General features: G+C 39.6%; 1 protein-coding gene across 4 annotated transcripts; it reads left to right on the top strand.

Annotated features, from left to right (window-relative positions):
* The first annotated feature begins 64 nt into the window (after positions 1–64).
* csnk1a1 (casein kinase 1, alpha 1) lies at positions 65–25577 on the top strand. Of its 4 annotated transcripts, none has more exons than XM_047584552.1 (11): positions 65–781; positions 1015–1121; positions 7304–7430; positions 8883–8981; positions 15078–15161; positions 18481–18620; positions 18746–18824; positions 19701–19775; positions 19864–19970; positions 20635–20747; positions 24729–25577. In XM_047584552.1, the coding sequence occupies exons 1-11, from the start codon at positions 659–661 to the stop codon at positions 24734–24736; spliced, it is 1062 nt and encodes a 353-aa protein (XP_047440508.1). In that variant the 5' UTR covers positions 65–658; the 3' UTR covers positions 24737–25577. The 4 variants fall into 4 exon arrangements, with proteins under 4 accessions (XP_047440508.1, XP_047440507.1, XP_047440510.1 ...); XM_047584551.1 differs by having other exon boundaries at positions 20635–20783; XM_047584554.1 differs by lacking the exon at positions 15078–15161 and having other exon boundaries at positions 66–781; positions 20635–20783.
* The last annotated feature ends 2319 nt before the right edge of the window (positions 25578–27896 follow it).

Below are 27896 nucleotides of genomic sequence, written 5' to 3'. Positions count from 1 at the left end.
CACATTTTTTCGGCGTTCGCGTTGCATTTGGATTATTTCCCACGGCAAGTGAAGGGCTCGGCTCAAACGGAAACCAGCTCAGAGAAAGGGTAGAGAAGACAAGATGGCGGAGTGAGTGGGTTGCGTTTTGTACGGACGCTTGCGACCCTTAAACTTAGCCGAAAACGCTTTTAACGGGATCGACCAAACAACGACACCGTCGGAAGCGTAAAAAAGTCCGCTTTGCCGGTCTGGACGAAGGCGGTCCGGGCAGTTTTCCGACGGCGTTAGCTCGATGCTAACATTATCTGCTGCTTCGAGATAGCAGCGGTTGTTAAAGGCCCTAAGCTTCTTCGGATTTAGTTTTGGATGTATAGACTTTGATATCGACCCTGTAATTCTCGTTTCTCTTTGGATTTTATTGCAACTGAAATCCGTGTGTCCCGTAATCTGTTAAAACCCGAGGAATCCACAGAAGAAATTTGTCGAAAATTTGCTCTGGTGTCGATAATATTTTTTTTTTTATTTTTTATTTTTTTTTCGGGGGGGGGGGACTCGAAAAGCTAGTCTATAATTACCCCCCATCAAGACCAAGTGGACATACAGGACTGTGCTACACTGAATTTTGGGGAAATTCATAAAAGTTAATCGGGTGGAAATTGTCATTTTGAAGAATACTATGGCGAGTAGCAGTGGCTCCAAAGCCGAATTCATAGTCGGTGGAAAATACAAGCTCGTCAGAAAAATAGGATCGGGATCTTTCGGCGACATATACCTGGCCATCAACATCACAAATGGAGAGGTAATCAAGTGTTTTTTATTTATGCCAAAGTCGTCATCTGACCTGTTTTTATGTTATGGAGCAATATATCGGTGGCTGTTTTTGAAACAAAGCACTACGAAGTGTTGCTAATGCGAAACTGTACCGTGAATTCGCACTCAAGCTAAAGTAAATATAGGAACCGGGTGGGGGAGCACAACTTGGGGGGTTCTTATATTTGTTTTTATTTCATTTATTTTCGTACAATTTTTCAGGAGGTAGCTGTAAAACTGGAATCACAGAAAGCCAGACATCCACAGTTGCTATACGAAAGCAAGCTGTACAAAATCCTACAAGGTGGCGTCGGGATCCCACATATCAGGTAAGTGGACATGGGTTCTTAACAACGTAACACGTTTATAAAAACAGTATCTTTTATTTATTTATTATTTGCGGTATCGCTAGCTTTTGGGGAAAGGTAAGACGGTTATCCCTGGCTGTAAAGTGTCAGCAAACTTGATGGCATTAGGGGCCTGCTTGCTAATCGTCGGCCTCTCGGTTCTCCCCCGTTAACGGTTGATTCCCCCAAACCGAAAACGCGCCATCGTCTTTATTTTATATACATTTTAAAAATGTTCGTCGCGACACTGTTTACACCCCCAGTTGCGCAATTACGTCCTAATAAATGGCTGTTTTAAGAGTGTTGGGGAAAAGCGACTGTGTCGTTAGAAATGGCCGCCCCTCTTTTGTTGTGCTAGCTCCCAACATGTCTTCCCTCTCCACCGATAGAAAATGGCGGCGGAGCACAGAGGCGAAAACAACGCACAGTAGACGTCTTCAACCTCCCTAACACGACCCCGTCTTACTGTACGACACTAACACGGTCCTCGTAATGATATATATGACGCATTTTGGTGTGATTCTCGACTAGAAAGTGAAGCCATATGGAGCAAGTTTAACGCTGAGGAGATGGGATCCAAAAAAATATCGATACTTAACTATCTAGACGTGTGTGTGTTTTTTTTTTTATTAGAATCGGTCTTCACATCAATTTATCGATACCAAGTCTGTTTTCATAAGAAATTTTAATACTTTAATTGATCTTTAATCAATTTTAAAGAAGTAAAAAGTGTGAGACCTCTATGGTGTATATTCAGAGAGGCAGGTAATAGCCAGGTATGTAGTGAACATACATTACAGTGCCCAACCCAAGCATATAGAGGCAGATCATGTCAACATGCTGTTGTTTCTTAACAAAAACATATAAATGGTGAATTATAGAGAATGTGAACTTTGTTGTCAAGGTTCTGTCAGGGTCTAACCTGAAGACCATCTGTCTAGTCCAAAAACAATTATATCGAAGTCAGAGCAACTGTTCTTATTTTCATTTTTACTTGGTGGTTTATATATTTTTTCATGTGGTTTGCTCAGATTTTCAGTTGACTTGTCGATTGTGTTTAATTGTTCTGCTTAAAGAGAAAACTCATACTTGACAGCTCGTTTAATTCATACACAGAGGTATAAAATATGTTTTTTCATAATTACATTCACAAATTTCCATTGTAAAAGTCATCATTTCCATACACATAAGTAGACACCAAGAAGTATCGACACCGGGATATTAGCATTGGTATTAATTGGAATAATTGGAAAGGAAAGATGGTGGTATTGCACATCCCTAATGGGAATCATGTCCCAGTTCCTTCCTATTTCAAGATAAATAGTTCATGGTTCGTTATGCATACGTGCATCCAGCAGCCTTATGGTGGGATGGGATAAAAGAATTAGTGGCACATAATAATAATTGTGACCTGAATTACTTCCATACTTACAAGGGGACGTTAATTATTAAGTTAATTGCTGTCAGTGGTTTTTGTCGATTAGAAATATATGAACCAATAATGCAAAAGACGAGTGACATGCAGTGTGGAGTCCCCAACTAGGACTACTTGTTGCTGCAAAGGTTGAGTTAAAGGTGTGGTAGACGACTATACATACACATACTTGGATGTAATCTTCTCTAGTCAGAGCTTAACGTGCTCTTCAACTTTTGCTGAACACTCCCATGTTCCCTCGGGAGATTGACTTTTCACATTACGCTTTTGCTTCTCTTTGTTCATTCTTGCATGAGGTTAAAGTGGGTCTTATCTTGAACCCTTAAAATTGCCTCCTTTTTTTGACGGATGTTTGTCACGCCAAAGCTATTTGTGGATCCTGATTTATGAATGTCCTGCTTTTTTATTTTAATTACTTTAGGGCTGCGGTCGCATCCGAGCGACCGCTGAAACACCTTGATTTGTGTGGAATAGGTTGATGCGTTGCGGTGTTAAAAGTAAATTCATTAGGCAGGGAACCAGACACTTAGGAGAGACTCTTGTTAATAATTTTATTCTGCAGAGGCCAGAGAGTAATACGACCAGTAAATCAAAACTGCCAAAGCCCCAAAGGAAGGAGAAGTCGCATGCTTATTAAAATGGAGGCTGTTTTCCGCCGTAGCTGAGCGCTGAGCACTTGGACTTTTGCAGTAAATTTGGTTTGATTGTTATTGTTGGTGGTGGTCAAAACCTGGGAGTTGTCGTTTTTGAGTAACGAAGTCTGCACATGTAAACCTGTAATATTAAATGTCTTAAATTTCCATTAACATTTCACTCTAACTAGGTGTTAGCAACCTTTAGCAGTAGTTATCATCACAGTTTCTGGGAGTTGACATGTTCTTCCTGTGTCTGCTGTGTTTCCTTTCATGTAGGTATCCATGTTTGGTTAATTGGCTTTATATGGACACATGATTGTCCAGCTGCATTTCACATTACAATGAGCATAACTCAATGAATTTAAATCATACAGTCACTCTTTGGTGTCATTTATAGGTGCGTTGTGTGTCTTCTGCCGTGTGTGTGTTGGAGTTTGAAACATTCATTCAGGGTTTATTTGTTCTGCTGTAAAGGAGTAGGCAATCCAATGTGTTTTGAAGGAAATACTTATGTTTTTGTGACATTATTCAGTCATTGTTAGTGCATGCTACATTATCAGAGTGTTCTGAGTTTTCCTGCTTATACAGCTGTTATTCAAAAATGCCACATGTACCAGAACGCATTGCATTCGAGCACATTTTAGGGCTGGAGATAGAGCTGTAAAGATAGATTTTCTGATTCGAATTGAACTTGATTTGATTTGGGTCATCTTTTGTCCTTTTGGCTTTGGTTGTGTTTTTCAATTGATTTCTAAGGGATGAGTAAAAGTTTTGTTCTTTTGTGGTTAGCGTCGGTGACAACATACAACAAAACAAATAGTTCAGTTCAGAGCAGTTTCAGCAAAGGACCAACGTTCCCTGTTTGCTTATGACGCCTTAGTCTCTAGACAATCCCCACTGGCCTAGTATCATCTTTCAAGGCTAACGCAGTTGCAGCCATTTTTTTTAAAGGCTAATATTTATTCTCTTACGATTTTTGATGTTGCGATTGTAGTTTGTTTGCAGTACAAGCAAGTGGCATTAGAAATCCATAGAAATGGCTGGTAGTAAGAACCAGCGGTCTCACTGGTTCCCAGTTAACAGATAATACCATTGCTCACAGTATAACCTTTAATCTGATAAAGAGAACACAGTGACACGATGGCCATTTTTCTTTTGTTTCTTGGGGTGAGAAGTTGTTGTTGAGAATAACCAGCACTGCTGTGTTCAGGATGCAGCAAGTCACGTAGACGTAGGGAATGTAAGAAAATTGTTAATTCAGCATTTGCGTATCAGCCACAGAGGAGATATTTGATGATTATAATCCAGGGACAGAAGGCTATATCACTGCTAACAATCTTGCTGGCTTTTTCATCCAACCTTTGACACACATTCGGATCAAGTCAGTAGGTTATGAAATGCACACTTCTGCGTGAGCCATATAATTTGTATAAACATTACAAAGGCGTTTAAGTAATGAGTAGTGTATGTGGTATGAGCAGTCCAGCAAGACAGACAATACGTCTGTTAGTTGTTTCATGCTACTGTGTAATTAATACAAGCCACATTTTTTGTTTGTGTAAGCTATTGGATTGATTCTGTCGTTACTTGTTTAAGTAGAGTAACTTTACACTCACATTAACGTAAAAACGCGAGCCAACATTAACTTAAATTTGTCAGTGTGAACTGGACAGGAGCTCAATCTTACTTTCAGAAATGTGGATCTAAGCTTTAATTCACTTGATGTGTTCCTTTTTTTTTTTTTTTTTTCATGCCCAACCCTTTTGTGCAGTCATTGATTGTCAGAAGGCTGAGTGATATCGAATGAATGAATCAGACGACACTCCCTTACTTACAGCCTAAATCCATTTTCACTGGCAATAAATCATTGACGATTTCCTGGGCTGATTAAGTTCTAACGTTATTTCGGGATATTTGCTCTACCTGAGCAGCCCTTTCTACCAACAGGACGAGTTAATCCTGATGAATAGGCCCGCATATTAACTACAAAACCCTTCAAACTCACGTGTGCTGTTAAGATATTTGTCTTAGTCCGGTCTGAGATAAAGGGAAAATGAGTGAGGCTTTTCGTTCAGTCACGTTACCGTTCCCACTTCCTTCCACCTTTGTGTGTGTGTTTGTTACACATTGGGAATACCGTCTTCCTCATAGGATATCAGTGGGGGATAAAAAGAGAAAAGGCAGCACTGTTTATGGTTGTTTTGTCTTGTTTTACTGTCTTTTAAGCTTTCTTCTCCTAATATAATAAAAGCTCGGTCTGTTCATGGAGTGTCTGTACTCGTAACGCTGGCTGTATGTGGCAACCAAGTCTTGTCAGAACCTGTCCAACCTGCTGGTCCTGCTGCCTCTCCCCTAGACAACCTGACTTGCTTTTTTATCCGGTCACACCCTATCATAGTTTCAGTATTTTTCCTCATTCTTGCTGTTTTCTTACAGTGACTAAAGGTTGTGGCACAGAAAAGGGAGTTAAGCCTAATTGTACTATATAATTCACCCATAAAATTATTTTAGCCATTTGTAACTATCACTGCACCCAGAAAATTTTGAGTCATTTTGTGCTCACCTGACCCCAATTGTGTAGGAAGTTTGACGCGTCCCCATGAACGTGGAAAATGGCTGTTTTCAGCTGTTGTGTTTTCTTTTCTAGAACTTACTTGAGCTGCTTCAATTTTGGTCTGGCACAGTCTGAAGATCTCAACAATGAAAAGTTTTCACAAGCTTTTGCCACATTGACCTTGTGCCCATTCAGAGTTATGAGTTTTACCATTAACAAGAATAATTGCCATTACGAACATTAGCGCTTCTCTTAACCTCTTATCATTGCAGCCTTTTAGAATATACCCAAAGTAAATTTAATGTTATTCACCAACATTTTGGAGCTCATGCATGGTCTTGGTCTCTTTTGAAAGTAGTATTGTTCTTGCGTATCTTGAGAATCAGAGTTGTTGGGTTCGCCTGAAATCTTTTGTTTTGAATAAATGTGTCGGTTGTGTCGACTGTGTTGGTTGAATAATGACTTTATTGTGGATTTTTAAAGGGTTAAAGAATTGAGTCAGTCTACGTGCAAAGGTCACATGCGAGTATACGAATGTTTACTTTAAAAAAAAAAATAATAATAATAATCGGAGCGCCCCTTTCGTTTGTGTTTTATTTCCTGGAATGTTTTTGGTGATACATGACTTACAGTTTTGAAATGTGTTCCAGACAAATTGAACACGGGAATTCTACAGGACATTTAGTAACAGTAGATGGGATGCGTTAAAAATACAGAAATGGCTCATAATATTTGCAGACTATTCAATACCGTATATTCATTAGAAAGGCGTATGACAGGGTTGAGTGTCATCCTCTCTTTTTTGTCTAGGATTAGCTTCAGCTTCGTGTTTGTATAATGAATCAAGCTTGTATAGCATCTCCAATGACCTCGGTAGAAACAAAGAACTGACCTCTTTCAGTTAATAAAGTCCGCCAGACAGGACCGTCTGCTTTTTCTACATCTGTTTACATTGACAATCAAACCTTTTGCAAAATCTGCGCATGTCTCACATTTAGACGATGTATTATCCTGTATTCCCGTCGATAACTTTAGTGTTAAATTCATTCGGAATAAGATTTAAGATTAACATTTGAAGACATATTGTTCTCTGTTAGTGCCCTTGCAATGATCATTTCAAACTTTGCCCTTAAATTGTTTAAAATACGTTTAATACGTCAGTGCCACAAAAACATTTGGTTCGGAGATTGTCCCATACTACCACCGGTGTGGTTTTGCGTTGGTCTTGAAGGAGTTCCCCAAGGTGTTGAGCACTTGTTGACTGCTTTGCTTTCTCTCTGAGCTCCCACTATGGAATTAATCGAATTAATTCCATTTATAGCCCAGTCCCACCTGCCAGCCTCAGCAGCTGCAAGCAAACTGCAGCAGCTTTCACGAATCTTATGCTGGGAAAAGCACCCCAATCGCTCCATGTGTATAAATATATCCGTAAAACAAACACCTTAACAAAAAATATGTTGCCTTCTTAGGCAAAACCTAGTCGGTACGTGGTTCAGAGAATGTGGTGTAACTGACTGAGCTTATCGTACTTTGTCATCAGATGGTACGGCCAAGAGAAGGATTACAACGTCCTAGTCATGGATCTGCTTGGGCCCAGTCTGGAGGATCTGTTTAACTTCTGCTCTCGCCGCTTCACCATGAAGACGGTCCTCATGCTGGCAGACCAGGTAAATGACTCGCACACACTCGTACTCCAAACTTTAACATGAAGAAGATGTTTGAGGAACAGCACAGCTAAATTAAAAGGCCCTAAATACCAAGGCCCTGGTTCCTTTCTGAAAGCTTTTGCCTATATGCACTAGGCATGATTTTTTACTTGAGTTTCATGCTGCAACTGAAGCTTGATTTATACGACCGCAACCAGTTTACACTGAGCCTACAGCAAAGGTTGGAATCCGGGTAATTACAGCACTAAAACACTAGCTGGCGACTAGACAGCTGTGTGAGTTTCACTCCCGTACTTCACACTCACGTTAATACTGTACTCTGCTCTACCAGTTTCAAAGAAATGCTGGCTTATGTGCTGCACATTTTTTTAGAAAGCATTATTGATTCAGACTGCAATCCGCAGATTGCTGACTTATTTTCTTCACAGACTTCACGTTAGATTGTTGTTTTACTTAGCTACTTAATTACTTTAATTCACTACAATCTCACAAAATAAAAGTTTAACTTACCGGAGGAAAAAACTGCAAAGATCCCTCAGATCCTTGAGGTAGGTTAGTCCAGTTTACAGCGCAACTACACATTTGGTAGGTTTCAAACGCCACTACACTTCAGTGTTTTTAGTTTGGCACAAGTTACATCCACTAACATGGCGGGGTTCACAGAAAAATGTTTGGGCCTCACTTTTGAAGTTGTCTTTTTCCATTTGAACAAGGAAGTACTTTTCAGACCAGTCACAGATGTCGTGGTTTTGCGTCACCATGATGTTTAGTGAGATTTCAGGGGAAGTGCTTGTTGGCTTATGCCATAGCATCCGTATCTATCTATATTACCTCTGACGTAGAAGTGACTCGCCACAATAAACCATCCAACAGTACAAGGACAATAAAGTCTGTTGAATAGGACTTTTAAACGCCGACCATTTGACTTGTCGCAGCAAGAAAGCACAAGTGCAACTAATATTTTTGAAGAAAGGTCAATATTTTTGACATTGACACAAATGTTGTTGATATAATGTTGTATTATGAGTATTGGTTTTCAAGGCTATTGACTTTTTCTACTGCCTCAAATATAATCAGTATTCAGTACCTGCAAAAATCTGTTTTTTGAGAGCTAATTTGAAATCATCCTAAAACTTTTTTGTCATCTCAAGACATTTTAGGAGAATAGATTGGTAATAAGAAAGCGGTTTCTCACGCTTTACATGACATGACTTTACCTTGTCCATAATTTGGTCCATTGAAAAGAGAATGTTCCACATTAAGGAGCTTTGATTCCTGCAAACGACCTCATATTTGGATCCTTAAATTAAAGCCAAGGGCCTGCAATTTAGGCCCATTTCTTTAAACTTGAGTATTTTCGGTTATTTCCCACATCTGTTAGGGTAGAGAAGTTATGATGATGATAAACAGCCTGGTGAAATATGTAACCATGATTGCTTTTTCCAACTTTAGATGATCAGCAGAATTGAGTATGTACACACAAAGAACTTCATCCACAGAGACATCAAACCAGACAACTTTCTCATGGGAATCGGCCGTCACTGTAACAAGGTAAGATCTGTCCACGTCCTGTATCTCCTGTGAGTATGACTTAATGAATGACTGTGAATGCCATGATAACAGTCCTGTAGTTCTTGTAATGGTGATCATTAGAATAATAGTGATTACTTACTTCCTCTGAAGCTTTTTTCTGGTTGTGCCTAGACCTTTTATAAGTACTGTTTCTAGAAAAAGTAGCGCAAAAAAAAAATTAAAGCAACTGAACAGATTGAATGTGTTTCAGCTGGTCGTCTCTGGTACAGGCTTTTGAAAGCCAGTGTTGAATGTTCTACTGTTATCACTAACAGAAACATGGATGACAGCAGCTGTGAAACTTCAGTTTCAGGATGTATGAAAAGAAGAATTTCTGAACAAACAGGAGATGTTAAAAAACAATACCAAGAATTGGGTATTTACTCCAGCTATGATAATTACAACAATAATAACAAGACAGAAGATAAAATCCGAGCAGTCTTTAAATCTTAATCTAATGTTTTAGTGGAAACCTAACTGTATAGTGAGCATATTCTGGTTTTGATATATATATCGCTGTACAGGACAGCATTCAGGTACAAAATCTAACTACATACCAAATGAACATTATTTTGGTTATTCACAACTGTACAAAACGACAGTACAAGATTTAAGATAAGACGATCCTGTTATCCGTTCATATAGTTTTAACGACGGTGCACAAAAGAGATGGAAAATTAAATTCAACAGTAGAATGAATGTTAAGTTGTTCTGAAAGTGAAGGAAGAAACTAGTACGATGGCAGTAACACGTGAGAACAGGTCAGTTATTGTATTCTATATCTTCTGCATATACTCGGAGAGGGTGACGTAAATGACACGTGTAGTTCCCCCCAAACCAGCGAAAAAACAAACAAAAACAAGCAAAGGTTGTTGGAAAAGTAAACATGTGCAACCACGAGTCGTCATTCAAATGGAGCAGATTTCTAAAGCTAGATAACCTTCAGTTGTTTGTCGCTCGCTGTCCAGGGCACTTCTAACAAAACATCGTGACCTAAGTCGAAACAGCTGCCAATATGCTCAGCAGTACATACATTTAGTTAGAATTCAACAATCCTTTTATTTGGGTTTCAAATAGTTTGTGTTCATTCGTTTTTACTTAGGAAAACAAATTGTTCATGTTCTTGAGGTCCAATAGACATGTGGCATAGGACTAATATCAATTGGGGTGAAAAACAAATTACCTGCTGCTTTTCTTAAACGACTTTCCACCGAGGATGGCATCCATTAGACAATTTTAAAACTTAATTTTTTTCCCCTCAGTTTAGAAATATGGCATGACACTAATCCCATGATATGACACTGCAGATTTGGGGAGTGGTGGGTACATGCAAATTGGCAAAAAAAAAAGCAAAACAAATCTATGATGGCAGAACTTTTTTTCTGGTCACTTTGTGTTTTGAACCATTGTAATCATGAACTGGAATAAACTCAATAGGGTTCTACCCTCAAGGGTGTTGAACCCAAACTGGGTCGGCAGACACTCAATGGTCATTGAGCCCTCCTACTTTTTTTTTTGTATGATACACATGCGCAGCAATTTCATACCACTCTCCCGCTTAAATTGCATTAAGTCTAGAGGTTATCCACAGTTAAGGGTGTGACCGCTTTGACTGACTAGTGGGTGCTGTCACAGGTTTGCTAAACTGGCAACGGGCAATTCGTGTGAGCTTGAAAAAAACCCTCTTCAGGAAATGTGGCATGTTTTTCTGATGGGGTTGTCTCATCTTTATATGCAACCTACAACATTGACACATGGCTGTGTTCATGCGTGACCCCTTATCGAGCAGAGAAAAAACTAGGCCGGACTGGATAATGTACTTTCAAGCTGCTGCTCTTCTTGGCAGACTCGCAGCCCTTTTTTTTTTTTTTTTTTTTTTTTTTTTTGCTGGAACTTACTTCCTCTCTGTGAAGGGAGGGTCTGGGTGGGCTCATTCTCCCTCGGTCCTGTTCTTCCCCTGGCAGTGGCACTAAGAGTGAGTCTCTGTGACTAGACAGAAAAGGCGAAGAAGGGTTTTACACCTCTGCCATCGGCCTCCACCGTTCACTCTCACCCAGGAATGCACCTATGATATTGGTGCAGCAGTTAGAGGCACAGTTTTATTTTTTATCTCTCTCCATATTATTCACAGATTGTGAGATCAACTCTTGCTTTTGTATGTTTGAACATGCCGATTATGCAATATTCACTTGCATGCTAATGATTAATCAGCTGCAGAATGCATTCTGTTTTCCCCTCCTGCTGTGGCACAGGAAAGGTGGACGGATCATCCACGTTGAAACCACACGTCCCGGGGTTTGTAATGGACCTGATGCATAGTGATGATTCTTATATAAATACTGTATTAGTCAAGCACAGGGGTGAAGGCGAAGATGTCGTATTCAACTGGGTTAACGGTTATTGTACTTTACTGGTGGGATCTGAGTCGGGCTGACAGCTAATATAATGAAATGTATTTATTTGGCAAAAAAAAATATATATTTATAATTGTATTGACATTTGGATTGTGTAAGGGGAGGAGCTTAACATTTATGAGGCCAACAATGGTCAGAAAAAAGGAAATAAGTCTGTGCACCTCAAACATGTTATACACATTACCAGTACCACCCAGAGTAAATACTTTGATGACAGCTTTGCACATTCTGAGCAATCAACTTCTCAACCTTCTTTTGAGACTTAACTTCATGATTTAGTTGCCTATAATTGTTTTCCAGTATTCGTGAAAGAACTTTACCTTCACTCTGCAGTCACTCGGGGGGGACCTGGAGGCCAGATCATCTGACCCAGCACTCCATCACTCTCCTTCCTGGTTAAATAGCCTTTCCATAGCCTAGAGATGTGTTTGGGGTCCTTGTCCATCAAGTCTCAAATGGAAAGCCTTGTATACCATCATACGAAATGGCAGCAGCAGTCTAGTCTAGTGATCAACAATGTCAAATGCAGCACTATTATCATGCTGTTTCAGTATAGAGACAAGATTGTAGTCTGAAGCAATGAGGAGGTTTTATGAAACTTTGCCATTCCTGTTTTAATGGTCACTTAATGGATTAGCAACAGCATTTCCAGGATTTTCAAAATAAAAGGAAGATTGGATGTTGGTGTGTAGTTGCCTGGGACACATGGGTCCAGAGTAGTTAGCTTAGTTACAGCAACCTTAAAACAAGCTAACACGTAGCCTATTAAGCTAAATCTATCTGATTTAATATGAGAGTCTTAATTCACAGTTATATCATTGGTTTCTGTATGTTTTTGTTTCTTTTTCTTTATATATATGTGGAAAGGTAATTGAAGTAATCTGAGATACTCCAATCAAACAGCCACCAATGTTTATTGGTCAATATTCCACTGAAATAATTTGAGCGGCCACCTCTGTAAAGGCTTATTAGAAAAGCCGATCAGATGATGGAAGAATTTCCTGGCGCAAACCCAAAATGAACTTGAGCTCCAGATATGCTGACCACTGAACTGAACCAGAGCAGCAGAATGGAGCCGAGAGAAAGTAGCACTGAACTGTCTCCTTGCATGATATCTATGCAGCTGTTTGCAGAACCCAATTAGTCAACACTAATATTACATACTTTATATTTATCTGTTCAAGAAAATGAATCATTTGTACAAATTTGCCAGTTGTAAAAGTAAGTGAACCCTTGTTTTCAGTAGTAATATTGGGTGAGATAATTTAAGTTGGAGGGATTTTATCCTGTTCCTTGGAGCAGAACCATTTCAGCTCTTAGATGTTGGTGGGTTTCCTTACATGAACTGCTTTCTTCATGTCCTTCCACAACATTTCTGTTGGGTTCAGGTCAGGACTTTGACTTGGCCGTTCCAAAACATTAATTTTGTTGTTCTTTAACCATTCTTCTTTAGTAGGACTTGTGTGCTTGGCGTCGTTGTCTTCCTACATGACCCAGTTTCTCTTAAGATTTATCTCACAGACCAATGTCCTGACATTATCTTTTGTAATTTTGTGGAATAATTCATAGTTCATTGGTCCTTCAACGATAACATAGATGCAGCAAGGTGCTCAGAAAGCTTCTTGCCATCCTACATTTCATCAAACGTGTTGTGAAATTCAGGCTGACAAGCCCCTTGATTTTTGATTTTTTCTTTTTTTTCCTCCCTCTCTTTAACTAAACAGGTCACTGAGTATAATCTCATTGATTGGAAACACATCTGAACACATGGACTGTCATTTGGCCTTGAAATTGAGCTGTAATTGTAAAGATGCTTTTGCCCATGCGTGTAATGGTAGGGGAACACTTGTTATGTCTGTGTGTGTGTTGTTGGCATCAGCCAATATCCATTCCCGTGATCAGCTGTTGATGATTGGCTGCAAAAGTGCTGATCGGAGCTTCCCCACTCTACTCGGAGAAATCTATTGGAGCGAAGTGATCTAAATATAAATTCAGATTCAGTCCAGGCTGCAGTATTGTGAAATAAACCAATGGATGGCTCAACAGACACCGCTCTTTGCCAGCCTGGGAAATATGAGCTGTTTTTTATTTAAACTTTAAATCTTTACAGGGTAGCTAAACTGTTTCTGCATTAATGGAGTGACGCCGTCTTTCCAGCATTTGTGTTGTTTGCTTTAAAGCGAATATTTGCAAATTATACCAGTGAGCTTCGTTACGTATAACAATAAGAATTTGAATGTTGAACATATTAATGCATAATTGCGGCTAAAACCAAGCTCCAAATGGTCTAGTAGGAAGAAGCAGAGGCAAGGAAATAAATGAGTAAATCTAGATAAAACATATGCAGCATATATACCTGACAACAAACATGAAGTCTGGAGAGAAATAGTGACGTACAACCGTGTCATACAGTGCTAAGGAGAGTGAAAGCGTTCAGACCTAGTTTTAAAGCTCAGCTCAAGAGTTTCCAGCAAATACTGCCTCTCATTCTACTTTGAGAAGCTCCTATTGAGCTAATTAGGTACTAATCTCTTAAGATAAGACAACACGGTAAGAGTTGCAGCAATATTGCCGAGGCGAAAGTAACGTAGTCCTAGCGAGAAACGTGTGCAATGCATGTGTAATTGTTGCCTGAGGTGAGCCTGGATGAAGTTAAAAGTGTTGTTTCTAGGATAGAACATTGTGGCGTCCATTACTAACCTTCGTCTACCTGGATGAATCATTCACACGAACAAAATGGAATCTGGTAAATAAGTTTTAAAGTGACTTAGTCCCGTTCCCTTTAATCCAGTCACACGTTTCCAGTCTCTAGTTGTCAGGACGAGTTTGTCTCAGGATCATCTCTAACATTCACCAGTGCCGTCTGTGCTATGATGTCAGAGCATTACTGAAATAGAATTCCTGCCTCAATGGGTGCACATTTATTATTCATAGTCCACGTTTATTTATGCAGTTAAAGTATGAACTTTTAGACTCTCCAACAATTCCATTGTAACTTAGTTGGTCTGGGATCAGACATATTTTTGGTGTTTCCAGTGAAGCATGTATTCAACTCCACCCACACGCCTCCAATCTGAGTTGTCATGCTTTTTGGTTGTCTAATAAACTTGGCCATATTTCTAGACCTGAGAGTTTCAAATAAATACCATCTCCAAATCAGTTTTCCAATTTTCTGTAAAAAAAAAAAAAGCCACACAAAATCTAAACACTGACTCTTTACCATTTCCTGTCCCAATCCGCTCTTTCCCCCCAGGTCTTTTCTGAGCTACGGTGTTGTTACCTGTCTCCACTGGCTCATATTGCCTCTGTCACACGTTATTTTAGCGACGCCTCCCAAATTCCAGAGGCACATTTGGTTTCTTCTCTGAACAAGGTTAAAAAAAGATAAATAAAAAAAAATTAAAAAAATCCCAAACATAGCGTTTTTTTGTAGACAGATCCTCAGAACAATTATTTGAACATGATTTGTACCGTGAATCCTTTGCCTGTGTAGGTCCACTCTTGGATGTACAGTAGTCGGTACCTATCCAAGCTGCACAGGAAAAGTGAGAAAAAACGTCTGGGTGCAAACAGAAGTGTCTGTTGTACTCATGTTAAGTGTGACTGAAGGTGGATAGAGGCTGTGTAATTTTGACCCCTGCCCCTCTACTGTCTGCCCTAGTGTTTAGACTCGTCAGTGGGGAAGAGGAAAAGAAGCTTGGCTGTTAGCTCTTCTCAGGACCCATCTTTCTCAGGATTAAACCAGGTGTGACCTTTACCACGACACCAGCTGCCTCACCACAGCAGTTGTTGCTTTACAATCATATCTAACTACTCTGGTTTAAAGTTAGTTAGACCACTAGCACCCATCTTGCACTTGCACCATAGTACATTGGAACAGCAATGGAAGGCCAAAATGGTCTGCACACAACTGGCATATATATATATAGAAATATAAGTCACCTCTTATGTCATTTTTTTTTTTTTTTTGCCCATTTTAATCCACCGGCATCAGTGGACCCACTTAAAGCAGTTAAATGTTTGGTTTTTCCCCAGAGATTTGCTTTGCTCTGCTTTTGTCCGTGGCACTGGGTTTGTAATGTTTACATGAGAAGTTCTGAAATAACGAGTAATTTCTTAAAAAGAACTAGAAAACTCTCATATGTCTGACTTTAATAAATAAAATAAAAAAATATCTAGACTCATAGGCCTTCTGGTTTCCACTTGACTTGGTAACGAGAGAATAGTGCTGTATGAAAATATTTTTCTAACGAATATTTTTGAACCAGAGACTCAAACAAAAGTAACTTGGCAATAAAACTATTGATGAACAAAGGCCATTCATGGAGAGGGAAAAACAAGCCAAGAAAACTAATGAGGAGCTGGATGCTGCTAACTTCTACTCCTTGGAGGTAATTGAACACGTTGGAAACCCAAAACCGACCAGAGTAGAGGTCCAACGGGAAATACTATTTTAACTGCATTACTGCAGAGAGGTAGTAGGTACAAATACTGGATTCCTGGAGGAGAAAGTGGATAAAGCACTTGTAACCGGAGCCTGGGACACATCTTCCCACAAATTAGCCGCTAGGTCAACCTTCATCACCGTTAATAGAAAGCTTTGAGATGCTAATGTTGTGTACAATCTGTTCCATACAAGAAAAACTCCTCAACCAGAAGATGGACTGAATGGACAAACTGGTTGATATAAACTATTATATAAGCTAATACGGTTTAACAGAGAAAATAATACACAATAACAGATATATCCCCCCCAAAAGAGAGGAAAGCCTAACCCTAAAAGTAAAAAGTGAAAACATTTATTTAACAGAGGCCCCGATGCTTGAGAAACATAATATTTTAAAATAATATGTGGGTTTGGCCATTTTTACTACGAGTGTGTTTCACAATGGCCACAACCCCAAAAAGAAGAAGATAAAGTGGTTGCACACTTACTAAACAAAAGCTGCTTTCAACTGTGGCTGAGCCAATAAATATTTTGACTATTGCAGTGATTTAGTCTGATTGTTGGCTGGCGGTCAGAGCCTGGGAGTCATCGTCGTCGTCGTGTCCTTAGCGGTTGTTTTAGAGAAAGGATGAGATTCGAGCACAGATGCTAATTGCTGGCATGGCAGCGCGGCTTTCCAGTGCATTCACAAGTCGTAAATGGTTTGTTTCTGCACACATAGACCTATAAAACTAAACAACGGAACGTTATGCACTAAGTAGGCGTAAGCAACCTCTAGTGTTGCATCATAGCATGGAGGGAGGTTCTGGTTTCTAAGCTGCTGGCCGACTGGGTTCTTTCTTTGCGGAGTTTCCATGTTCTCCCTGTGTCTGTTTTGTTTTCCTCTTGCATAGACATGAATGTTAGGTTCATGTGAGTATGAATGGTGACCCATCTACATGATGATGCAGATGCATTTCCAGTTGCAGTCAGCACAAGTCGTTGAAGTTGGATCATATTCAGTGTATGATGGAATATAGTAAGATCTAATTTCTTAACTACACTCAATAAATGTTGATTAGAATCATTTAGTGAAACCTGGGTTCTCCATTCAAAGATACCGTGTTGAAATATGTCATCAAAATGTATTAGTGATAGTTTTGTTATATTTAGTTGTTAACCAGAATAGAGAATAGTTGATACATTAATTGATTGATAAAAGAAATAGTTGGTTGCAACCATAGTTCAGATATTAACAGTTTGTTCCAGGAAGGAGATTAAAAAACCTTTGGCGTTTATGGAGTTCAGGGTTCAAATTAAGATTGTTAGTATTTTGTATATCCCGTTTCGCCCCATTTTAAAAAGTTCTGCTCCAATTAAATAAGAATTTGAATAATAGATTTTAATTGTTATGAACGTTGATGTCAGATAAGAAAGTCAAGGCTGATTTGTTCACACAGAATAAATATTTTGTTGACAAAAAATCACTAATCACCAGGCGACAACCAAGCGTAACGCAACCTTTTCCATGTTTCGACCACGGCTGAACGTGCCATTCAACACGTCCCATGTGCCGTTGCCAAACCAGACGATTTGGCTGGTTGTCAGTGGGCAGCTGAAAACTTTTAAAGAATCAAAAAAAATAGCCTTAAAATTAGATTGAACTAGCTGAACTGCCCTGGTTCGTCATGGATTCTTAAAACTAGATCTTATATGTGGAAGAGTCTAGGCAGTCATTTCAGGGTTTATGGTTCCTAAAACTATGACACTGGGGGGTATTAAAGTCAGTACCTGCACTAAAATCTTGCAGAAGTTAAGCCCCCAACCGCAAGCGTTTTGCACTTTATAGCGAACATTTGCAGCAGGCAGAGGTTCCAGATGCTACTTATCCAGTCAGTAGTGCTGAGCTTTCCCTTTTTATAGGAAATAGGCAGCTTGAATAACTCTGTAATTTTCTTAACTCCTGTTACGCTGAAATAACGATCATATGCACGTACATCTGTTCCCCAAATCGGTAGCAGATACATTTTTTTTTTTTTAGGACTTGAAGGGCTTTTTGTGGCCTAGATAGACTGTTATGATGCAAGCATGTTGTGGTTTGGGTGGGTTTATAGTGTATTTTTGGTCGGCCTGTTTGTGAAATGAATCAGCGTTGAAGTGGCCTAACCGTCGGAGAGTCAAACTACTACACGACACGGTAGCTGTTTAACTGGATTGACCACCCAAGTGAGCAGCTTCAAAAATTCTCCTGAGGAATGTTGACTGGTCATGAGTGTGTTGTAACCGAACAGTAATGACCGTAACATGTTTTACAGCATCTTAAAGTGTCTTTACACACGAAAAGAACACAGTGGACACGTATCTTAAATAATAAAATGAACGTTGTACCCGTGGCTTGAACGTAGTGTTGCTTCATTGAAGCTGTGAGAATTTATAAACATTTTCTCTTTTCTGAGGACACTTTACCCGTATTCTCATCAGGATATATTCATACTTTTGTGTTTTACAGCAGGACCCAATCATTAAGCATCTTTAAAATGAAGAACATGTTATTTTTGTATTTTGTTTTTGTGTTATTGGTGTCACTGTGGTATGTCTTTGACTGATAACCACCTTGATCTATTTCTCTGTCCGTCAGTTGTTCCTTATTGACTTTGGTTTGGCGAAGAAGTACCGAGACAACCGAACACGACAGCACATCCCCTACCGAGAAGACAAGAACCTGACTGGCACAGCGCGCTATGCCTCCATCAACGCACACCTGGGTATTGAACAGAGGTCTGTGCACACTCGAATTCTATTATAGGAGAAAATAATTTAAACTTTTAAATCAAAATAATTAAAATATGTGTGGTCTAATCATTTGAAGAAAAAAAAACAAAACATTTGTCTTTTGTCTACAGTCGCCGTGATGACATGGAGTCACTAGGCTACGTGCTTATGTACTTCAACAGAACCAGTCTACCATGGCAGGGATTAAAGGTATGGAGATAAAACGGACTCAGGCCCCGTTCAGACCTCACCTAAACGTCAGTCCTGGAGAATCTGATCACATCTCTGACCACATTTGACCTCTTACTCAGCAGGGCTGCTCCTTTGTTGGAATTGTTTTGCTTCATTCATTCATTTAAATGTATTACCAGAGATTATGATACGTAAGCCTTAAGGATTCCAGTTATAATCTGAGATCAGATCTGAAGGAGTAGCTTGGGACGCAGGTGGAGACCCATTTTAACGCCAGGTGTGAACTCTGCCATTAAAAGTAGGTCATTTACGATAGGATTTCTGAGGCAGGATGTTAGTGCAAGTTCTGAACGGAGCCTAAGAAACAAAATAAGGGAAGACACGTTGATGTATATATATATATATATATGCTGTTTAAGTTGATTTTATTTATTTGTTTTGACACATTCTGCATGTGTGGATACTAAAATATTGTCATGCAAACACATTATTACATATTTTATACCATTCATGCCACCAGGCACGAGTGGTTCTGTCAGCTACTACAACAGCAGCTGTTGAACTGGTGTGTCAGCATGGTTGTTATGCCTTTAGCAAAATAATGCATACCACCAGACCTTTGTCACCGGAAGCACTGTGGCCACTTTACTGAAAAATTAGGACAAACAGCAGAAATTTAAGTCATGAACCACATTTTAATGCACTTTTATCTCGTCGTCACTGACTGTAATAAATAAAGTTGCAGAAATTACAATGTGCTGTTTTACTTCGCAAAATTTTCAGTCACAGTCTGGTTCCCTGACCATGGTTATGTTGCAAAAGCTAATGTCACAGACGTTATACACGTGGTGGCAGAATGTGGCTCCTAACATCATTCATTCTTCTTTTGTTTAGGCTGCCACAAAGAAGCAGAAGTATGAGAAGATCTCAGAAAAGAAGATGTCCACCCCTGTTGAGGTCCTGTGTAAGGTAAAAAAAAAAACCCCACATCAAACATGGTCATGGAAAATTAGCTGTCTCCATATCCACAGGACCTAACACAGTGTCATTTTCGCAGGGTTTCCCAGCAGAATTTGCCATGTACCTGAACTACTGCCGTGGCTTGCGCTTTGAGGAAGCTCCAGACTACATGTATCTGCGCCAACTGTTTCGCATCCTCTTCAGGTAAACATCTATCATATAAACACGTAATAAAAAAATAAATTCCAGCCAGATATGACGCCAGCGTTTGCTTGAGGTTTACAAATTATACAAGTTATAAGCTAATTCAGTGCATCCCTTGCTGAATAAGATTATCCTCGTGTGGTAATGACTATGCTTAATTAATTAGACACAACAGAAAAGGTGAGATTTTATTTACATGCTTTCAGTGGGTGCTGACATTTATTGCTAATTACTTGTAAATACATAAACAAAGTGAGCTTTAACACGGACTCCTTTCTGTGCTGTCGCCATATATGTGTAGTTACCAAAAACGGGGAACTGCATAAAAAAATGTGTGAAACACTTAACCCTTCCCCCCATTTTGAACGGAAGAGTCGAGATTCAAAGAGTATGTGCACAGTATGAAAACATGAAATTCTTCTTTGCCTTCCACACATATTCCTCACAGTATAACCTCTTAAAAGTGGACTATAAAATAGCTACATATAATATAATGTAGTGTAAATTTGCATGTACAATTGGAAAATGAGTTGAATCTATTTCAGTACATAGATGCAATAACAAAAAATGTCTTAATAACATATAGTACGTGTACCAAACTGTATGTAAATGATTATTTTGCTGATGATCAATATATATATTGTTGTCTTTTTTTTTTTTTTAGGACTCTGAATCACCAGTACGACTACACATTTGACTGGACCATGCTGAAACAGAAAGCAGCTCAGCAAGGAACATCTTCCGGGGGCCAGGGCCAGCAGGCACAAACCCCGACAGGCAAGCAAACTGACAAACCCAAGCCTAACATGAAAGGTTAGTAGCAAACAGCCAAGTGACGTTTTTTTAGACACCAATTGCCCATACTCATTCACTATCGTATTTAAAGACTATTAGATATTGTTTTATTCCTAAACCCACACCCCAGTGCCCCTTAAAAAAAATAAGCGAGAGAGAGAGAGAGAATAAGAAAACCAAATTGGAAATCTAAAGCATAAAGGCTCATTATTCCTGCTGGAAGGATGAAGCCAAACAGCAATGCACATCTGAGGAGGCACCAGAATATAACAAAAAAATCCAAAAGAATAAAATAAAAAGAATAAAAAAAAAAGATACAATTGGTCAGTCTTGCTGAAGCAAAGACGTCCTTGGGGAATTTGACTACTAACTTTACAACCATGCTGTTCTGTCCCTTTGTTGGAGGCAGCAGACTTTCTCTGCTATGACTGTTTCAATACTGACTAACTAGCTCTGATCATATACTTCTTGACTTTTCCCAAGTCTTTATTAACATTCCCTCTCTAAACTGTATAATGTTGAAAATTAACCAATCAGCTTTCAAAATTGAAAAGGCACAAAGGGTGGTACCTGTAAAGGGGATGGGGATGTATTGGACAGTAAGTGAAAGCAGGAATAATGGGTAAGAGTGAGGAATTCCGAATCACTTTGACGGGGCTAAATTACGACAGGTCTTGTAGTGTGTTTCCTGGGATTGTGAGTGAGGACGGCGAATGAACCACACTGTCACTGCATGAGGAACGCTGGCATCCTGAAGAAGAGCAATAGTTGCAGCAACATTGGCATCAAAACTGTTGTTTTTTTGAACACTTTACAGTCACCATAAATGCATCGACCCATTCATTCACTTAGAGCGCATGCACACGTTTTTGTATGGCTGTCTTTGTGAGGACATTCATTGACATAATGCATTCCCTAAGTCCCTAACCCAGTTGTACCATTTGCCTTAAAACCAACCCTTACAACTTTTAACCCTCAAACAGTCTGTGGAAGAAGTCAAAATGTCCTCACTTTGCACAAATGTCCTCACTACGATGGTGAAAAACTGGTCCTCAGAAAGATAGCTGTACAAGAGCATCATACAAACTTACATGCAGCCTCAGGACTAAAGACTAGAAGCAGCTTCAGTTTCTCGCTCAAGGACGCTTCAGCATGTGAAGTGGCTCAGCTTATCTCAGTCCACTAGAGCACCTGTGGAAAGTGGTGCCATTGGAGGATCTGAATCGTGGATTGTGCACCCAACAAACTCAACCTGGTATCGTCAAGCTGGTGGCTGACTTAAAAGGACAAATTCAATATTCAGTATCATCAAACACCAAGAACTGTGGCCTAGAGGTTAGAGAAGGACATTTGGAGCCTTGTGGATTCATTCAAATCCTAAGTCTGCTGGAGAAGAGTCCTTGAAGAATCACATAACCCAACAAGCCTAGTTCCCTTTGTTTTAGCTCCGTCTTTGGATACACAGTAGTTCTATACTAAACTGAAAGGATATCGTACGGGTAACAACATAAGGACAGCAGGGTGGAGGTACAGAGGAATGATAAAACTGTTAACTAGTCCTCAGGAAATAATCCTTGGATGGTGAGGTAGGGTAGGATGGAGGATAAGTCCTCAGTGTATCAAGTTCCTCAGCAGCCGCCTTGATTCTGTCTTGATCCATTTTCCACCGAGCAGGTTCCAGGCCTTGTTGAGAGCCAGTGCCTGACTTAGCACCAGTTGTTTTTCCACCGCTTAATCATCAGCCAAAACAGGCTCCAGGCAAACACCAACTTTGAGCTGGGGTTTCTAAACGGGAGCCAGAGATAAGAACCAGGCGGAGTTACATACCAAAACAAGGAACAGTAAAAGCATTGAACCGCCAACTACAACCAGCAGGTCACATCAGAAAGAAAAGACAAAGAATTATGGGCACTAAAAAACAAGCAGCGCAGTGCTTTCTGGCAGTGTGGGATTCATTCAGAGTCAAAGACAAGTTCCATTGTTTTGCTTTTATACAGGAAAAAGTGTAACCTACCACTGACTTGATAGTTTATCTTGGCTGTTTCTGTGGTGTCTGGCTATGGAAAAGCAAACGCGTTCTTGGAAGACACCAGGTTGGAACCAGTTAAGCACTGGCTATAGCACCAGGTTCTTTTTAGTGGAAAAGGGGTAATACACCTATTCGACAAGTAGAAAGTTAGTTATCCCTTAGTGGGAAAGAAGTAGAGCCAGGGAGAGGAGCTGGATCTGGCTGCTGACTCCCCCTTCAGGTAGGGCTCTGCACTTTACCTCCCCCATGCTGCCTGTTTTCCATAAGAAGAATAGAAGAAGAATGAAATGGGGAAACCAGCTCTTAAACACCAGTACCACACACCAGTTGTGTACTCTGGATTTCATCGTGTTTTGAGGCATTGATAAATGCTTCCGTGACAATGTATGTTGCAGTGAAAGAAATGTGTTTTGTGTTAGCTGGCAGCAACTTAGATAACCTGATGATGAGTCGCAGTACCGTAGCCTGGAAGTACCAAATTCATGGCATAGTTTTATTTATTTGTTAAACTTTGAGACAGAATTTTTATGACACATAGTGCTGGAGGCCAAGCTTGTGCCGTCCCGACTGTTTTATTACGCAGCAATAAGGGTTGGGTTTTGTTTGAGTTAACAGGTAGTTAAAAAATCATCCAAGCCTTTTTCTTAAAGCGACAAGGCGACAAGGTACTTTGAATTTTAATAAAAGGGAAAGGCTGAACAACGGCAGCCTAGTTTAATATGGTGGCGTTAGTTCATGGAAAAGTCTCTAGGAATTAGCTGGGATGGAGTCTAAAGGATGTCCTCAGTGTAATTTTGTCATTACTATTAAGGACTAGATGGTTCATCAGCCTGGCTTCACTACTGAGTTTTTTTACACAGGATTTGACGGATGGTCGGTTGCATTTCTGTCAACTTTAATAGACATTTTGTGTAAGTTAATCTGCATTTTAAAGTCATAAAAGGCTTATATTAGCCCATATAAATTACCCTGTATGACCATCTCTTGTTGAAATAGGATAATGCAAAGGATATTGTGCACAATTATAAAAGGCTCCGTTCTGCACCAGATAAGCTGCTAGGTTCAAAGTGTGTAGAGGTAAACGCAGACCTGGTGACATCCAGTAAAAGAAAAGTAGATAAACCTCAATGTAGATGGAGGGATAGATTTAAGATCTAAAGGTTGAGGCCATTGTCTTGTACAGGTCTTGACTTGATGACGTCCCCTTGTGTTCCCTTGTTAGTCCACCATAAGCTGATATTTAGTTTGACGTTGGACGATGCTCATTGAATACATGTCCACATGGAGTAGCATGGAAGATTTCCCTTTAGAGTCTTCACTGCAAATAAAAGTCTGGACCAACACGAGTGTAAAATGCAACTACGATCACAAGGTAAAGCTGGAATGACTCTCGGACCTGGAGGAAAAATAAAAAATGTTGGCTTTCATTTCACTTAAATATAGAAGGAGCATTTACTGTCACAGGGACTAATTAAGACAAGATGGATACAGGAAAAATATGGCACAATCCTGAAAGATACTGCCAAGAAAATACAGAAAAACAAACTTGAAAGTCTTCGGAGTGTCCCAGCCAGAGTACATACTTGGAAGACGAGAGTATTTGAGGAGAGCTCTGAACAGGTACCAACGCATCCCATCCAACCTGGTTGAGCCTGTACACATCTGCCAAGAAAAATGGGAGGAACAAAGGAAAGAAGCTTGTAGGGTTAAGAAAAAAAAATCTACTTACCAATTCCAATCTTAAAGCTCTGGTACCTGGGGTTTTTCCTGTCCGCCGCTTTCTGCTCTTTTAACTTAACATTGCTGCTTCCTCTTTGCTATTAACCCGCCTGCTTTCACGAAATGTCTCTCTGGTTGTGGCTTCTCCTTCCTCTCTGGGTATTTATTTAACGCTGGTAATTGTGTTGCCTGTGTTTTTCCGTGTGTGTCCGTAGGTTTTTGAGTAGTCTGTGCCCCCCCCCCCCCCCTCCACCGAGCAGAGCTGCCGAAGCGTTGGCGACCAGGACCAACCCATCTCTCTTCCTGGACAAGCGACAAACAGAAAGTCTGTGTCCTTCCTTCCATCATAAACTATCAATGTAATGGAAATGTATAGATTCACACGCACCTTTGTCAGGTGTGTTATCTATATATTCATATGTGTATATATAATAAAACTCTCCACTCCGAAAAATGTTTTTTTTTAAGGATGTGGAAGCTGTAGCCCCCTTGTCCTTACCCCAGACACAAACCCTCCTCCTCCTCCCCTGTCCACGCCCTCCACCCTCCACATCCATCTCTCGTCTCTGTCCTCCTCTCAGTGCTGACTTTCTGTAAAGCTTCTTAGGAAACTGAAGTTAAGAATAGTCAGCTGTCCTTCTTCTATTTTTCCTCTCCCAATGGATACATCTCAAGGCATTTCTTCCCCTCCCTCCCTCCTTAATTAATTCACTCCCTCTTTTTACCAAGCAGATATTAAAACAAGTAAACCTAATACCTGTTTTCCTTTTTTTTTTTTTTTTCTCGTTTCTGAAGTAATTGAATGATGCAACATTGGGTGTTATTTACTAAAAATCAAAAATGTTGGAATTACTATTATTATTTTATTTTTTTTTCTTGTTTTCTTTTTGTTTTCCTATGGTGATATGGAGTTTGCCTGTTGACAATATAAGCAGCTGATGCCAACAGTCAGTGGTAGAATGATGTTCTGGCTCTCTTCCTCTCTCTAGAGCTCTGGATTATTAAATCTGTTGTAAAACCTATGGTCTTCTCCAAAAAAAAATGCCAATAAAAACATCACATAATCCACGCCTCCAAGCTTTGGTTATTATTAACCACATGCACGATTAAAATAAACTCTTGGCGAACCTCTACATGGAACTGTTACTGTTCATGTTGTGTTGGTAGTGTGGCAGTGTGATGCATCATGGGACAGCATGTAGTTTTTTTCCTCCCAAGGCTCTGACTTCAAATTGAATGAAAATACCACAAATTATACTGCATATTAATAAAACCTGATGTCAAGTACAAAGAATGTAAGTAATGGCAAACAAATTCAATTATATAAAATATTCTTTAAAGCCGTTTATAGGGCACAGTGACTTTACCATATGGTTCCTTGCCCTTAATTGGTTATTTTATTTTATATAAAGGGTTAAACATGCGTTGATTTGAGTCAAAATGGAGCTCGTTGTTAGATTAGAGGTGGGAACAAGGCAGAAATTTAACCCCACCGGTCTTTAAAATGTGGGGTTAAAACCGTGGACTGTATATAAATTTGGACAACGTGTCCCCACAATCCAAACTGACACCATTTTCTTGGGGATACGGGCGCCGCCATCTTGCGACTTTTGGAGCCAGAGTCTGATCGGTACGATCCACTATCATGACCCAATCACACTTACTAAAGATCCATTTGCCTGTCTGTTTGTTTGTTTGTTTTTTTATTTGTTTTTTAAACGTTTTTACAGCTCCAGTGCAACTGCTTTACGTAGCGGTTGGCATGGCAACTGGTGGTCGCCATTATGTCTGGTTTGTAACGGTTTGTAAACAATGGGACGTTATTTAGGGGCGGGGCTTAGCTGGAAGCAAAACATCTCAAACACTGTAGCCTGTAAGCGCTGGTTAGCATATTTCAAGGGGTTGTTTTGGCAAGAAAATGGACGAGAAAAACGTATCATCACTGATCTCATTCACTGGATGGACGATTTGATCGAAGGAGGACACAGCGGGGACGAAGTCTGGTGGGTCTTTATCAAGTGAAATATATTACAAGAAGTAAGTGGGAACCACTGTGGAGGGTAACTAGTAAATGCAACTAGACACCCCTGAAACAAACAGCTTTACTAACGTTGCGTTAGCTAGCCTAGCGGTTAGCATTGGCATTAACATGTAACAAGAATCCCGAAAATAATGATTAACTTAAGGTCATTTAAGTCACAATTTACCCATAACGTTATACAGGCTGAAACTGATGATGCACTACATGTTAATCTTTGATTAACCTGATATCAAGGGTGAGCTACAAACAGTTGTTAATGATTGTCTCAGTCCAGTTTTTTAATTGCGTTCAACCGAAGTCCAGCCATTGGTGTGACGTCACAGTGACGTGGGCTGTTATATTAACTACCTAAAAAAGACAGAAACCATTCATCAGGTAAATAGTTGTTGCTTCCATAAAGTGACGGCTGCAAGGAGACAAATACAAGATGTAATATTCATAAAAAACTACATATTACGCAAATATCCACAGTTTGCAGAGATGAAACGGTTACACTCAGCGTGAGGAGTTATAAAGTTTGATAACCACAGGCGGGAATGACATCCTGCCCTGTTCTGTGCTGCATTTTGGTTGGAGAAGTCTGTTGCTGAAGCTATTTAACCAGCAAATGGGACGAACTTAAATTATCTCCCAAAATTTGAACCTGAAGCTCACTATATATTGATAATCAAAAATTTAGTCTTGTGCAACTGTAGAATAGCTCTGAGTACACAGCACACACATTTATTGTCCACTTTTATTGCTGATTGCAGGCTTATTTTCTATTTTTTACTGCGCAGGATATTCAAGGCAGGTTAAAGCAGGACTCTGACCACTTATTTTCCAACATGGTGACCATAAACACAACGGTAAAAATTCAGCTATGACGTCAACTGCTCTGCATGAGTAACGGCTAAAATACGAATGGTGAATCTCTGTTTAACAATTGGAGCCACTGGTATCATTTATATTGGCACACATCCTTTAAAAAAAAAATTATAGTGCTGCATTTAATATGCGTGTCATGACGTGAACTCGTTCAATACAAATGAAGTACGAGCAACTCCAAGAAGGTTACTGAATGACATTTAATCAGGCGTTCACAGTGAAATGCAACATTTACGTTTTGGAAAATAAAAGTTTGACAAATTACGTTTTACATTTCCACATTATTAGACTTGATAAAGTTTTTGTGTTAGAAAAATGCTACACACCAGCCTTCACCTGAAGTTACTCCGATTTAACTCCTGAAACGAACAAAGCAAATCCCCTGAGGGTTTATTTAAATCATTCATAAGGCTTAGGAATAAAAAGGGCCAGATTAGAGTTTGTCAAAAAGAGCAAACCAACAAAAAGGATAGCG

This window comes from Mugil cephalus, chromosome 5 (genome assembly GCF_022458985.1).
Source record: "Mugil cephalus isolate CIBA_MC_2020 chromosome 5, CIBA_Mcephalus_1.1, whole genome shotgun sequence".
Taxonomy (NCBI): Eukaryota; Metazoa; Chordata; class Actinopteri; order Mugiliformes; family Mugilidae; genus Mugil; species Mugil cephalus.
Note: the sequence above shows the minus strand (reverse complement) of the source record. Positions and strands in the feature narration are given on the sequence as shown.